Here is a 15,936-nt window from a genome sequence, read left to right as displayed (position 1 = left end):
CAGTGTAGCAATGAAATTGAGTTTTTGAAGTTTTTGAAATTATTGATTCCCAAAGATGATCTCCTGGAAACCTGGACTTTGAGTCCTGAATTTGAATCCTTCCTCAAAGCAATGTTAAGAGAGTTTTTGTGAGGACTTTCATAATGATTTCAGCTCCTAATGTACTATGAAATTGAATCCATTAAAAAGTTCAGAATTTTGATTTTTTAATATAACAAAAGCAATCTAATTGAGGCATAATTCTGTAAAAGCAGTATAGAAATGGTAAACCCTAAAGGGTACACTGATAGCCAGACCATTGAGTTTACATAAAACACACTATACAGAGGTATGGCCACAAGGAAGGAAGATAACACAGAGTTAGTAAAGGGCTATTCTTCTGGTAATAATCCATGAGTGCATCAGTTTAAATAGAAAATGTACTTCCTTAAATATTTCAGATATAGGCAATGGAATATAATTCCATTGTTATTGTATGTCATTGCCATGAGAGTTAAGGAACAACACTGTCAAGGTAGAAAATCCTGTGTGAAGGATCTGAAAATGTACAGGAAGTCTGATTTTCTTCTTTCAGTTGCTTATGATTTGTGGGACAAAGTTGTACACACTCAGAGCAATTAGAAAACAACTCAATGTGTAATATATTCTCACTGCAGTGCAGATATTATACACATTGCATCATGTTTAAAAAAGAAAATGACTGTGTGGTGACATGGTTTTGCTTTATTTTCTCCACAAATAGTCCAATGCCAAGTAAAGCTGTGAAAACACAAGCTGGAAATTTCATCATACTCTAGTGCCAAAATAATCTAAATCTTTGTGTGTGTGTGTGTGTGTGTGTGTGTGTGTGTGTGTGTTTTAACATTTGGTGCAAATTCAAATGTATATGTGGAAAAACTACACTGGGCCATATTATTTGCTTCTGTATATTAGGGGAAGAAGTAAATTGATTCATGTCTATAATGAAATTCATGCCCTAACATTCTGAAATCTGTTTTACATATTTTCAAAATACATTCGTAAAATTATCGCAGGACTTTAAAGAAGTCATCTTGTTTCTAGCTTGTCGACCTGGCTTCTACAAGGCTTTGGATGGTAATATGAAGTGTGCCAAGTGCCCGCCTCACAGTTCTACTCATGAAGATGGTTCAATGAACTGCAGGTGTGAGAATAATTACTTCCGAGCAGACAAAGACCCTCCATCCATGGCTTGTACCCGTGAGTAGTTTTGCTGCAACCCATGCCTCCATGTTTGATTTGTTTTTTTTCTTCTTGTTTCTGTTTGTTTTGTTTTTTGTTTGTTTGTTTGTTTGTTTTTGTGTGTGTGTTTAAAGCATTTGCCCATTCCCTTCAGTTACCCATGTGCAAATTGAAAGCTTTCTCTGCTTCACTCTCCATGCTTGGCTCACCACAAATGCAACATTTATCACACAGAATGAATTAGTTTCTAAAGTACTTCCTGCAATGCGACCCCCAGAAAGAAAGAAAATTTTCTGCATCTTGTTATAAGATCTTGCATTACATTTGACAGGATAGGGGAGGTTATAGGCAGGGGATTTATGTTTTTACATTTCTATTCCCTCTTGCTCTATGTTGGTCACAGGTCACAGGGAAAAAGACTAAGATTTATAAAAGTAATACTAAAGTTTTCATAACTATTCACAAGGGTATTGAATTTAGTGGTAAATTCCTTTGCTGGACGTTGTGAATGCATCCTCAACCTTGACTCGAAACTCCCCCGTTCATAGCTTGGGGAGGACAATGCTCTCGAATCCATGTGTCCATAATCTCATGGATCCTCTAAGGATGAATTAAAAGTAGACAATAAAGACAGGATGGTTATTTACCTCTTTTAGTTCCATTGTAAATTATCTCTTTCCCTTTTAGGAGAAAACAGAAGTGAAGCTCATTAATCTTTGTTGAACTACTTTGCAGGACCTCCATCCGCACCAAGAAATGTTATCTCTAACATAAACGAGACCTCGGTTATCCTGGACTGGAGCTGGCCCCTGGACACAGGAGGCCGGAAAGATGTTACCTTCAACATCATATGTAAAAAATGTGGGTGGAATGTAAAACAGTGTGAGCCCTGCAGCCCAAATGTCCGCTTCCTCCCTCGACAGTCTGGACTCACCAACACCACAGTGACAGTGACAGATCTCCTGGCACACACTAACTACACCTTTGAGATTGATGCCGTTAATGGGGTATCAACACTGAGCTCCCCGCCACGACAGTTTGCTGCAGTCAGCATCACAACTAATCAGGCTGGTGAGTACATGTGGGTGCTTCTGACTCCTGCCACATCACACCAAGCAGGGGTCTGGCAGAGACAATGGGAAAAGATTTGAAAGAATTCCCAATTTTGTCTTCTCTCATGTTTAGAGAGTTATGGTACATTCACAATTCAATTTAATTCTTCAAGTGAGGATAAACCCATAGCTCTTAGGTAATCTTAAATCTAATTTATAGCCATTATTTCCAATATTTGGGACTCTGAGATAGGAGTTGTAGGGTTCCTTGAAATTTGAAGAACTTAGATATTGAACCTGAGTTTCAAAAAGGTTGTGTAGTCATTTAAAACTATAAATATCTTTATATCAGCTATAATTGGAATTTTTGATATAATTATTCAGCATTTTGATTCTCCTAAGAAGTCTGATGCATTATAGTTCTTAGCTCTTCTTAGTTAAAAATAAGAAATCAAATCAACTTTATTTAGTAGATTAAGTTCTGTGCTAATATTTTCCAAATATGGAGTTAGGAAAAGGTACAATGGGAAAAGATCGTGGTGTAAAACAACTGGAATGATTGACACATTCCAGATATGTTATGTGATTTCACCAACCATATTTTCCACTGACAATTTTTACCAATATAAAAAAATGCTAAATTAGCAGATTGTAAGCAAAAGCCCTTTAATATTGAAGGGAAAAATTAAACAAGATACAAACATCTCAGATTCCTTTATCTTACATTCCCAACTTTTCTCCTGTCTTTACAACTGTTAAACTGTACTCTTTCAATCACTCTTTATCCTTTATGTAGATTACTTATGGATTTTACTTATGAGGGTTTTGTTGTTATTATTTCAGATATTCAGAAAGTTGATCATTTAAATATAAATGATGCCCCTTTGAGATATGAAAATCATTTTCAGTATTGATAACTGGGATGAATGAGTAACAGGCAGTTTTCTTTTGTAATTAAAACAGATTGTGTTAAGTTAAACTGGTATTAGTTGTTCATAATTGTCACTATAAGGTGTCATATTTATAGGTACAGTCCAAGCAGTTCAATCCAAAGATACAATTGCATTATTTGCACATAAATGTACTTGGGAACCAAAAAGGCAGGTCAGGAGTGGGTGTCAGAAAGAGAAAGGATGCCCCCTGAGAATCTTTTAACTAGAACCACAGATTTTTTTGTCTGCTCCTCTCATATGGGCTCACCCCTGAACATAAACTAGGATTGAGTATATACTAGGCTTCTCATAAACATTTGGCTTAAATTAAGGAAGTCCCTCTGGTCTCCATTAGGAATTGCCCTTTTTTCTGAGGATATCAGAACATGTCCTGGTGACTCTAGACAGAGGGAAAGCACACAGACTAAATTCTCCAATCAGTTGAAAGAGGTCTCCAAGCAGACAAATGGTGAATCAAAAACTCACCACAGTTCATTTCTCTCACTTGACTGGCTCAAGGTTATTATTCCAACTACCAATGATACACAGTGAGTGTCATCTAAGGAGAATATATGCACCAGCATGACCCTGCTGGTCAGTATCAGGAACTATTTTTGTGTGGTAAGAAGTAGTCTTACCTACTTCTGCGGGTTAGTATAGAAATACATCCATAGTGGTTAATTTCTCAAATATGTTGAATAGTTCCCTGAACTCACTATCTCAGCTCTACCTTCATCTTCCTTATAATCCAGCAACCAAAATCATAAATCTTGGCATAAGAGTCTCCAGAGGCCTGCGCTAGCATCCCTTCCTCTTAAGGAGTCCCTGCCCCTGCCGTGTCTTTTGATAGATATTTTGAATAAAACCCCCATCAGAGTCCTTATTCAGATATGTGTCCTTGTGATCCAAGTCCCAGTTTTGTTTTCACTTTGCTTCTATGGTTTCTCAAATACAGTGTACACAGGAATTTTAACAAATTATAGAAATGTGGCAAATGGCCTTCCCAAATCCTATATTTCAAGTTGATTTACTACCTTGCTTAAAATAAGAGCATCAATCTGGATTGTAATTATCTCTTAAGTCAAACAGAAACATATAAAAACAAGCAAGAGCTCCTTATTTTCTATCTTATCATCCTCCTCTGGCTTTCTGACAATGCATTTATCTGGAAACTAATAGCTCCAAATATATACAGTGAATGAATCTAGGTGAAGTGGCATCCAAGAGCAGGCCAAGACCTTAAAAAATAAATGGGGTTGATGCTTTGGCCCTCACAAATACAAATCACAGCATTAGACAGAGATTCAGCAGGAATGATCTCAGTTACTCTCCCTGTTCCCACTCCCATTTTAAAAAGTATCACAAGTTTGTCTATAATATGTACCACCAGAACTTTGATACATTTATTTCAGGGTGTCTGTATTATTTTGAGTGTCTGGGGAGATAGAGTTCTTTTTTCCATCTTCAAATCTCCAGGGTAAGATATATAAGCAGGATTAAAAGCAATGTCATTGACATTGGGAGTGTTTCTTTGTTTGGCTTTATTTTCGTTCTCGTGAAGGTTAATGGACTGGTAGCCTTGAAAAATAACCTCTCTACCACTGGAAGGATATGGCTGTGACAGATATGATGTCACAGTGGTTACATTCCTCCTAGTCTCTCTATCTTTGACATGGATATAAAGAGCAAACGTCAACAGGTCCCTTGTAATTTAGTTTGTGAGATTGAGTTTGTTGATTCTTCTCTTGATTACATTGTAAAAGCTTTGCGATGACCATATGATAAAGGTCCTTCTAAATTGTAGAGGATTATGTTGTAAATTCTGATATTAGTTCTCAGCTCTCAATACTTGAACAAAATGTGTCAGTGTGATAAAAGCATGGCTTCCATAGAAAGATTGTATCCATCAATCCACCAGTCAAACACAAAGCAGAAGAATTATACAGTGCAAAGCAAACATCTCCAAAGTTATAACTTGGAGTAAATGGCTATCTTTTTTAGTTTTAGTTTTTTTTTTTTCATGTGTGTGTGTGTGTGTGTGTGTGCATTTCTTTAGAATAGGTATATTTTCCTTTCTGTTCTAGATACAATTATTCTATTAGTGAAATATCCATCTCTGCTTATTCTCTACCTCTACCTTGAATCTGCCCATTTTTACTATCCTATATAGCAGATAATAATCTCAGATTAGCTGAAAGAACACTAACAAAGAATTTAAGAATTCCAAATCTATATATCCCCCTGCCCCATTTATCTTCTGGAGAAACTGAGAGCCAAGAAGCATTTCCAATACTTCATCGAGAGACCAAATCCCTGCTTTGTCTCCTAACCCGAACTTCACTTTCAATTCCTATTGTCCTACCCTTTCTGCCATCCTGTGAGTCATGTCATGAAGCTAAGAAAAGGCATACTGTCTAGGACACAAAGAGGGGTTTGCTGGAACAATGTACCACCACCCATCACAATAACCTTAGTCCTTGATGCTCAGTCACTATCACAGGGCTTCTCAGGAGTATTCTGCAAAAGATTGTCTTATCCTCTCCACCCTTCCCAGGACCTAATCCCATCCTTTACTCCCTCAATCTTCACAGATGATTATTCCTTCCTAACATTTCTAAGACCACAAAATTGAAGACAGAAAAGAAAATGCTATCTATCTCCCCCTTCTCTAAATCTAATTTCTCCCATCTGTGCTCACTAAACTCCCATTGATTTTGGACTCTTTAATGGATGTACTGGATCTCGAGATACTCTCCTCCTCTTCTAGTTGCTTTAACAAGCACTTTTCTGTCCTTTTCTTTTTATCTATTCTTTGTAGCTTTTTCTTCATCCTGGAGGAAAATAAACAAGTCTATGGTAATACACACATAGGAGGGTGTGTGCACATTACAAATTGTTCAACTGCTTCTTTATTATCTCATTATATTTTTTCCTAAAATTTCAATCTAAGATGAGATTTTCTGTAGATTAATTTTTATTTCTCCTTTGGTTTTCTCATTCATACTCCTCCTTTCCACTCCTGAAATCTGATTTCTTCTCTCACTCTATATCAAATCCTATCCTGAAAACCAGTAATAAATCCTTATTTTTGTCTTTATGTTCAACTGAATGCAATTATTAGGGAGAATATAAATTTTATGTGGGCATGAGTTGCCACATTTGTATTTGTAGGACTAGAACAAGGCCTTTTAACACATCATAATTACTCAAATATTTATTGATTGACTCATTTGAAAGATAAACTTTTTTTCCTTTTATTGGTGTGTTAAAATTACACAATGTAGTTGGGTTCCTTTTCACGTAATCATACATGTGTTAAATTTAATTCACTCCACTTCAATCTCCAAGGCCCCTCATTTCCTTCCACATTCCCCCAATTCCCTTCTTATACTCGCTGGTCTACCTTCTACTCACTCATGTATTTGTAGTTGGCAATTTATATTGTATACACTGTGGTATATTTGTATGTGCACATAGTGTAATTTTCTTGAATTCCTTCTGCATTTCCTCCCCTTTTCTGTCCCTCCTCCCTCCCCCATAGTCTCCTCTACTCCCCTGGTCTTCCCTTTGTTTTTGATATCTGACATTCCCCCTTTATTTTCCTCTTACTTTGCTGTAGCTTCCACATGTGAAAGAGAACACTTCACTGTTGATATTTTGAGTCATATTTCACATAATGTGATGTTCTCCAGTTCCATCCTTTTATTTTTTTTTTATTTTTATTTTTTTATTGTAAACAAATGGGATACATGTTGTTTCTCTGTCTGTACATGGCGTAAAGGCATACCATTTGTGTAATCATAAATTTACAAAGAGTAATGTTGTTTGATTCATTCTGCCATTTTTTCCCTTCCCCCCCACCCCTCCCACCCCTCCCCTCCATCTATACAGTCCTTCCTTCCTCCATTCCTGCCCCCCTCCCTAAACCCAACTCCAACCCCAACACTAACCCTTCCCACCCACCATTATGTGTCATCATCCACTTATTAGTGATATCAGTCTTCCTTTGGTTTTTTGAGATTGGCTTATCTCACTTAGCATGATATTCTCCAGTTTCATCCATTTGCCTGCAAATGCCATAATTTTATCATTCTTTATGGCTGAGTAATATTCCATTGTATATATATATACCACATTTTCTTTATCCATTCATCAATTGAAGGACATCTAGGTTGGTTCCACAATCTGGCTATTGTGAACTGAGCAGCTATGAACATTGATGTGGCTGTATCTCTGTAATATGCTGATTTTAAGTCCTTTGGGTATAGGCCAAGGAGTGGGATAGCTGGGTCAAATGGTGGTTCCATTCCAAGTTTTCTAAGGAATCTCCACACTGCTTTCCAGAGTGGTTGCACTAATTTGCAGCCCCACCAGCAATGTAAGAGTGTACCTTTCTCCCCACATCCTCGCCAACACCTGTTGTTGCTTGTATTCTTGATAATTGCCATTCTAATTGGGGTGAGATGGAATCTTAGGGTGGTTTTGACTTGCATTTCTCTTATTACTAGAGATGTTGAACATTTTTCCATATGTTTGTTGATTGCTTGTATATCTTCTTCTGTGAAGTGTCTATTCATTTCTTTAGCCCATTTGTCAATTGGATTATTTACATTCTTGGTGTAGAGTTTTTTGAGTTCTTTATAGATTCTGGCGATTAGCGCTCTATCTGAAGTATGATTGGCAAAGATTTTCTCCCACTCTGTAGGCTCTTTCTTCGCATTGCTGATAGTTTCCTTTGCTGAGAGAAAGCTTTTTAGTTTGAATCTACCCCAGTTATTGATTCTTGCTTTTATTTCTTGTGCTATGGGAGTCCTGTTGAGGAAGTCTGGTCCTAAGCCGACATGTTGAAGCTCTGGACCTACTTTTTCTTCTATAAGATGCAAGGTCTCTGGTCTGATTCCGAGGTCCTTGATCCATTTTGAGTTTAGTTTCGTGCATGGTGAGAGATATGGGTTTAGTTTCATTCTGTTGCATATGGATTTCCAATTCTCCCAGCACCATTTGTTGAAGAGGCTATCTTTTCTCCATTGCATATTTTTGGCCCCTTTGTCCAGTATGAGAAAATTGTATTTATTTGGGTTTGTGTCCGTGTCCTCTATTCTGTACCATTGATCCACCTTTCTATTTTGGTACCAATACCATGTCGTTTTTGTTACTATTGCTTTGTAGTAGAGTTGAAGATCTGGTATTGCGATACCCCCTGCTTCACTCTTTCTGCCAAGGATTGCTTTAGCTATTCTGGGTTTTTTATTCTTCCAGATGAATTTCATAATTGCTTGCTCTATTTCTTTAAGGTACATCATTGGGATTTTCATTGGAATTGCATTGAATCTGTATAGCACTTTTGGTAGTATGGCCATTTTGACAATATTAATTCTTCCTATCCAAGAACATGGGAGATCTTTCCATCTTCTAAGGTTTTCTTTAATTTCTTTCTTTAGTGTTCTGTAGTTCTCATTGTAGAGGTCTTTCACCTCTTTTGTGAGATTGATTCCCAAATACTTTATTTTTTTAGAAGCTATTGTGAATGGGGTAGTTTTCCTAATTTCTCTTTCTGAAGATTCATCGCTTATGTATAAAAATGCCTTAGATTTATGTGCATTGATCTTATATCCTGCTACTTTACTGAATTCACTTATGAGATCTAAAAGTTTTCTGGTGGAATTTCCTGGTTCCTCTAAGTATACCATCATATCATCAGCAAATAGGGATAGTTTGAGTTCTTCTTTTCCTATTCGTATCCCTTTAATTTCTTTGGTCTGTCTAATTGCTCTGGCTAGAGTTTCAAGGACGATATTGAATAGAAGTGGTGAAAGAGGGCATCCCTGCTTTGTTCCAGTTTTTAGAGGGAATACTTTCAGTTTTTCACCATTTAGAATAATATTAGCCATGGGCTTAGCGTAGATGGCCTTTACAATGTTAAGGAATGTTCCCACTATCCCTATTTTTTCTAGTGTTTTGAGCATGAAGGGATGCTGTATTTTATCAAATGCTTTTTCTGCATCTATCGAAATAATCCATCCTTTTATTAGAAAACACCATAATTCCATCCTTCTTTGTGACTGTGTAAAACTCCATTGTGTATACATACTACGTTTTCATAATCCATTCATCTACTGCATCCTACTGCATCTACTGGCAGGCACCCCAGCTGGTTCCATATTTTGGCTATTGTGATTTGTGCTGCTATAAGCATTGATGTGGCTGTATCACTATAGTATGCCAATCTTAGTTCATTTGGAAAAATACAAGGATGGGCTATCTGGGTTATATGGTTGAGTTTTTTGAGAAATCTCCACTCTGCTTTCCAGAGCAGTTGTACAAATTTGCAGACCTATCAACAATATATGAGTGTACATTTTCCCTACCAGCAATTGTTATTATGTATTTTTAAAAATTGCCATTCTGACTGGAGTGAAATGAAATCTCACTGTAGTTTTGATTTGCAATTCCCTGACAGATAAGAATGTTGAACACTTTTTTCATGTATTGGTTGCTTATTTGTGTTTGTTTTAAGAAATGTCTGTTCAACTATTTTACCCATTTATTGGGAGGGTTATTAGGTGTTTTTGTGTTCTGTTTGGGATTTTTGCATCTTTGTTTGTCTGTTTGTTTGGTGTTGAGCCTTTTGGATGTTTTTATATATTCTGGATATTAATCTCCTATCAGAGGAGTGGCTGGCAAAAATCTTCTTCCATTCCGGTGGCTCTCTCTTCATGCTTTTTGTCATTTCTTTTGCTATTCAGAAGCCTTTTAAGTCAATGTCATCCCACTTATCGATTCTTGGTTTTATTTCTTGCACTTTTGGAGTCTTGTTAAGGAAGTTGGTGACTGTGCCAATACATTGAAGTGTTGACAGTATGTTTTCTTATACCAGTTGCAAAATTTCTGGTGTAATTCCTAGGTCCTTGAACTACTTTGCATTGACTTTGGTGCATGGTAAGAGATAGGGATCTAGTTTCATTCTTCTACATATGATTATCCAATTTTTCCAACACCATTTGTTAAAAAGACTATTTTTGTGCAATATATATTTTTGACACCTTTGTGAAACACCAGATGTCTATTATTATGTGGGTTTGTCTCTGTGTCTTTTATTCTATTCCACTGGTCTTCATTTCTGTTTGGGTGGCAGTACCATGTGTTTTTGTTACTGTGGCTCTGTAGCTACAGATTTAAGATTGGCATTACTCAAGATTCTTTGGCTATTCAGGGTAATTCTTCAAATTCTTCAAATTATTCTTCAAATTAATTTTAGAAGTCTTTTTTTTTTTGTTATTATGAATGGGAGAGTTTTCCTGATTTCTTTCTCAGCAGAATTATTGTTGGAGTATAAGGAAATTGTTATTTGTGAATATTAATCTTGTATCCTATTCTTTGTTGAATATATTTAGCAAATCTGTCAGTCTTCTTGTGGAGGTTTTGGGATCATCTAGATGTAGGATTGCGTTATCAACACACAGAAATAATTTGACTTATTTCTTTCCTGTTAGCCCTTTTATTACCTTCTCTTACCTGATTGTTCTGACTAGTTTCAAACCTCTTTTTCTCCTTACTTGATTTTCTCTGTAGTAGTGGCACAACCATTTTCTCCAGTTTAATCATCTTTGGTGCCTCTTGTACATTTAAGAAGTTCTCACATGCTAGTCATTTTTCTTTTTGAATTGATTTAAATTCTCAGACCTTGTTCTCCATGTTTAGTGTCAGAATTTAAAATTCCTGAGGTAACATTTACAAATAAATAATTTCATGAATTATAATAATATTCCCTTAATTATAGTGAGATTCTAAGACAAGAATGAAATAAAATATATTAATTAAAATATATTAATTTAAATTTAAATATCATACTGCTCAGCATTTCCTTTCACTGAGATTTTTTAAAAAAGATTAACAGATATATAGATGTATTTAAGTGCTTTTTTTATGTCCATATACTGCATGTTTCCAGCCTTTCAGGAAATCACAAGTCAAATACAGAATTTTAATTTTGAATGAATCAAGTTTGTATAAAATAGTATGTAATTAAATAAATTAAGAAGTGATGGTTTAAGTATCTTAAGAAAAATTTTCAGAGGGTGGACCTCAGATATATTTTGCAAGATAGAAATAAATTAGACAGGCTTAAAGAAAAAGGAATGTGTATATATCAAAACCTTTGAACTGAGTTCCCTGCATAACACGAAGACTAGACTGAGAAGAGGTGATGATTATTGTTGAGGGGAAAGGAAATCAGATTGGAAGAACAAGGAAAACCAAGAACATGAAAAATTAGATGGTGTATATTGAATGGAGATAAACATTGTGCATGGAAGAAAGTGTACCCTCATTCAACATCTGTTTTAAGCAGCTTGATCTTAAAAGGGGCAGGAGATGGGCCAATTAAGTATAATTCTTGGCAACTGAGTGACTGAATTATTATAATAGAACAAAATAGGCAAGTGATATCATTATATAAATGAGTATTAGTATTATCTTTAATTATTATTTTCAACTCTAAAATAGTATTTTATAGTTTTTGAGTGATAAATTCAATCAGAAAATAACCTTAGGAATTTTGGGTCTTTTTAATTCAGATTCTAGATCATTGATGTTGAGGTACTACCAGTTCTCTAACTCTTTGTCTTGGAATCCTGCAGTTAAATAAACAAATAGCTTTAGCTTCAGTCTTGTAAAGGTCACCATGATTCTTTCAATGTTTATTAGTCAAAAAAATGTTTCTTTGTTTTTGGGTTCTGGTATATCTATCACTGTATATCACTCCAATATGTTTTTTAAATATCTCTCTTTCCCCTTGAAATATTTGCTCCAGGGAAGGGTATTTCTTATATTTCTTAAAATTTCATTTTAACTCCCCCCACCACTTAATGAATGCTATCCCAACCCCAACTCTTTCCCAGAATGAATTGACCTTTCCTTTTTTATAATTTACTTTATTGAAATTCTGCATACATGTGTGTAATTTATATCATAAAATTTTATTTGTTCACATATATGAAAATGTTACAAACTAGTATAACAGTACACATTACATCAATCCACCTTCAGCCAGAATTTCCTCAAATTAACATTTATCACAGTGGCTTTATCAATCTCTCACCCACCTCTTTTTATAAATTGATATGCCTTATTTCTAAACCACTTGAGAGTTACTTAAAGAGACTATGCTAATTTTCTCCTAAACATTTCAGTGAAAATTTCTTTAAAAAAATTTGACATGCTCACATAACCTCAATACATTTATCAAAATCAAGATATTAACTCCACTCTGTACTGGAATTTCATCTGCAGATATTAACTAACTTCTGTCAAGTGTTGCACCAATTTCTCTGTGACAAAAACAAATTAATGTCTGTTTGCCTTTGATTTTTATTTATAATATGGTTTCTTTTCTCTATAATAAGTAATAAATAAATATGTTTCTATAAATTCATGTCAGATACAAAAATATGAAGGGACAGGTGAAAAACACTTATTGATATGAACTCCCAGGTACTTGATTTTACTCTGGGAATTTCACAGTTATTGCTCTATTAAAAAGTGATCAGCAAATAATGTCATCATTTTAAATAAAGATGACATGACTTAATTTTATTTAGACTTCAATGTAATGAAAACATTCCCATCCTTGGCTTTAGACATAATGATCTCTGTCTTCCACTTAACTTGATGATCAAAGACAAACCACTTCTTTTTTTTTTTTTCATAAAAGAACTGGCATGACTCTTTAAATATCATACATAGCTGACTTCAAAGCAAGTTATAATATAAAGATTACAAAAACATTTTATGATAATAGAAGGAACAGTTAACTAGGAAAATGTAACATCTATTAAAATAACATCAAAATTTATAAGGCAGAAATTTACATAACAAAAGAAAGGGATCAATTCAGAATAATTTTGGAGATATTAGCAGTTCTTTCTCAATAACTAATGACCAAGACAAAAAAGAAATACTACACAGAAAATGTTTAAAAAAGGGTATCACTTCCTTGAGGAAATTGACTGATGATATATAATGTGAGTGGGGGAAGGGTAGGACTGAGAGAAGAATGGAGGAAATTTAGATTATGTAGAGGGAAATGAGAGGGAGGGGGGTATGAAAAATGGTGGACTGAGACAGACATCTTTACCCTATGTACCTGTATGATTACACGAATGATATGGCTGTACATAGTGCACAACCATAGAAATGAAAAGATGTATCCCATTTGTGTACAATGAATCAAACCACTTCTTTTTGTCTTACAAATGCTTTCCCTTCTTTGGTCAAAAATTGATGTCAACAGCATGAGAGCATTGAATTAGATGTACAATTCTAATTTTATTTAATTTGCATTTTTCCCCCTCAGGGACTAAAATTCAGAACTTTGTTACTAATATAATTTTAATCAAGCAGTACCTTTTTTGCAAGTTTTAAAATATTTTAAATTTATTTTTAACTGGTACATGAAAACACAAAAGCTACACACATTAATTGGGTACCATGTGCTATTTCACCTCATAGAAAGAAATTTAGAATCTTTCTCACCTACAGTTTTATGGACTGCTATTTCACTGAACAAAGAAATATCCACTCTATTCTCTTGGAATTTAGAAATAGCATAAATATATATGACAGAGAACATCTCAAGTCAAAGACAGCCACCAATGCTTTAGTATTTCTGAAAAAAGCAACATTTCAAAATAAAGCTGAAAAGGTTCACATCTGGATCTGCTGTTAAACTAGGGCCACATATTTGTGTAGTGCCTGTAGTGATGCATTTTCCTTTGTAATTATGCTCCCTAGAAGAAAAGTAGACACCAGAACTATCAGCATGAATTATTTCACAACATGAAGGAAGATATTTTATAACATCAGAGTAGCAGAGCAGAAAGTTAAACTATAGTTAAAATAAGTGAAATGAATTGGACATAACTTTCCTGTGTTCACATATGAATATAATGCAATGAAACTCCACACCATGTACAACCACAGAAATAGGATCCTAATTAGAATAAACTATATTCTATGCATGTATATGTCAAAATATACTTTACTGTCATGTATATCTACAAAGAACAGATTAAAAAATCACCCACATTTTTAATACCACAGGAGGAAAAGTAGAAACTACCTAGATAGCCAACAATGGAAGTTTAAGAAAATTATTACATATCCAAGTCAAGGACTACCATGCAATAATTAACAATAATGTTCCTAAAAAATGTTTATTTACACTTGAAAATATTTTTCCATAAAAAGCTTGTGTTTACTTATATTTATATACATAAATATTCCCATGTATAACTATATCTAAATTATTTGTATCTTGAAAGGCATAGTCAAATATGCTAACGTGTCTAACTATGAATGAAAATGATTATAGAAAAAAATCACCCACAAACTAGTAGAGATCATGTGACTTCAATAATGCACTGTGATGCTTTCTTCACCTCCCTGTTTCGTTATATGATTCATAAATCCTAGGATGTGAAATTTTTAATTTTTATTTCTTTCAACAAACAGGTGAGGTCTGAATCTGGCCTACAGATTGCAAGTGAATATATACATTATAATTTTCTCAGTGCATTTTGCTTGTAAAATAATTTAGCTTCTACCTTTCTGTTTTGAAATTTAGGCAGAGACCTGTGCATCTGGGAATATCACTCTGCAAGGATGTGTCATAGTGTCCCAGAAGCATGTCACATCATTTAACACATTAATGATGCCTTTCAGCCATCACACCCTGGCATAGAGCCATATTACCTACCTGCACAATGAGCAAGAGGCCAAACAAAAGTAAAATCATTTATTGCCCTTCAAAATATGACAGCTATTCAAAACCTTTATATGAGCTTACAGCAATAACAATACAGAATATGAGCAAAGGACAGTTTGGTAGCTTCCAGAATTTAAACTGAGTTCCTTTCCAATCTTCATTTCTAAGCTTTGTAATACAACTCCAATTAATGGAGCATACATGTGGTGGAGGTGTATGTTTACTCTTTAAACTGCAGCTTCTCCTAAAGGATGTTTGCAAACAAGCTACAGGAGAAAATATGGTATCAACTGCAGCATGCAGAGATTAAGAAAGCAATAGCCTTCAAATGCTAATTCATCTTAACTACATCCTTCCAAGAGGAAATTAGTATTTATTATACAGAAATCTTTCTTTTTCTCTGTTTCTCAGTCAGAACAGTTTTAGTCTTAAAATGCACCAAACATCATAATTTATCTTTTAAATATGCTTTACAACTCTAGGGTTATCTTAAATATAACTGTTAGGTATTAATTGCATAATATGTAAATAATTGAGAAATTGAATGAACGTAAAAATTTTTTGTACTCAAAAAACAAAATCTGACTACCACTGCTTGAATCTATCATAATAAGTTCCTTATTGTATGTAAATGCCTCTAAAAGTATTTTCTTAGTGTTAATAATCATTATATGACCTCATATTCTGACTTTATAATGCTATCTACATATAGTAGTACCATTGTGTCACTGAAAAAAATAAAAGATACTCCTACCTCAAGTGACTCTATGGCCATATGTGCTTAAGTTTGTCTTAAGCACATAAATTACATGAATAGTGAGGAAAGGCATTCCCATAGGCAGGGGTACTGAAATTCCATACCATTCACACCAAGCAAAAGTAGGCCCAGAAAAAGACGGGAAGTTCACATTTTCTATCCTTCAGCAGTTAAAATTGCTGACCTAATTCCTCTTGACATGATGAGCACTGCATTAAATCATGTGTATAA

General features: G+C 34.7%; 1 protein-coding gene across 2 annotated transcripts in view; it reads left to right on the top strand.

Moving 5' to 3' along the window:
- The window catches only part of Epha3 (EPH receptor A3), a 346,294-nt gene that overhangs the window by 218,526 nt on the left and 111,832 nt on the right, over positions 1 to 15,936 (top strand). For both annotated transcript variants that reach the window (XM_047564892.1, XM_047564891.1), the window contains exons 4-5: positions 1,063 to 1,218; positions 1,936 to 2,271. In XM_047564892.1, coding sequence (XP_047420848.1) covers positions 1,063 to 1,218; positions 1,936 to 2,271 — 492 coding nt within the window. The remainder of the gene's footprint in view (positions 1 to 1,062; positions 1,219 to 1,935; positions 2,272 to 15,936) is intronic.

This window comes from Sciurus carolinensis, chromosome 9 (genome assembly GCF_902686445.1).
Source record: "Sciurus carolinensis chromosome 9, mSciCar1.2, whole genome shotgun sequence".
NCBI lineage: Eukaryota > Metazoa > Chordata > Mammalia > Rodentia > Sciuridae > Sciurus > Sciurus carolinensis.
Note: the sequence above shows the minus strand (reverse complement) of the source record. Positions and strands in the feature narration are given on the sequence as shown.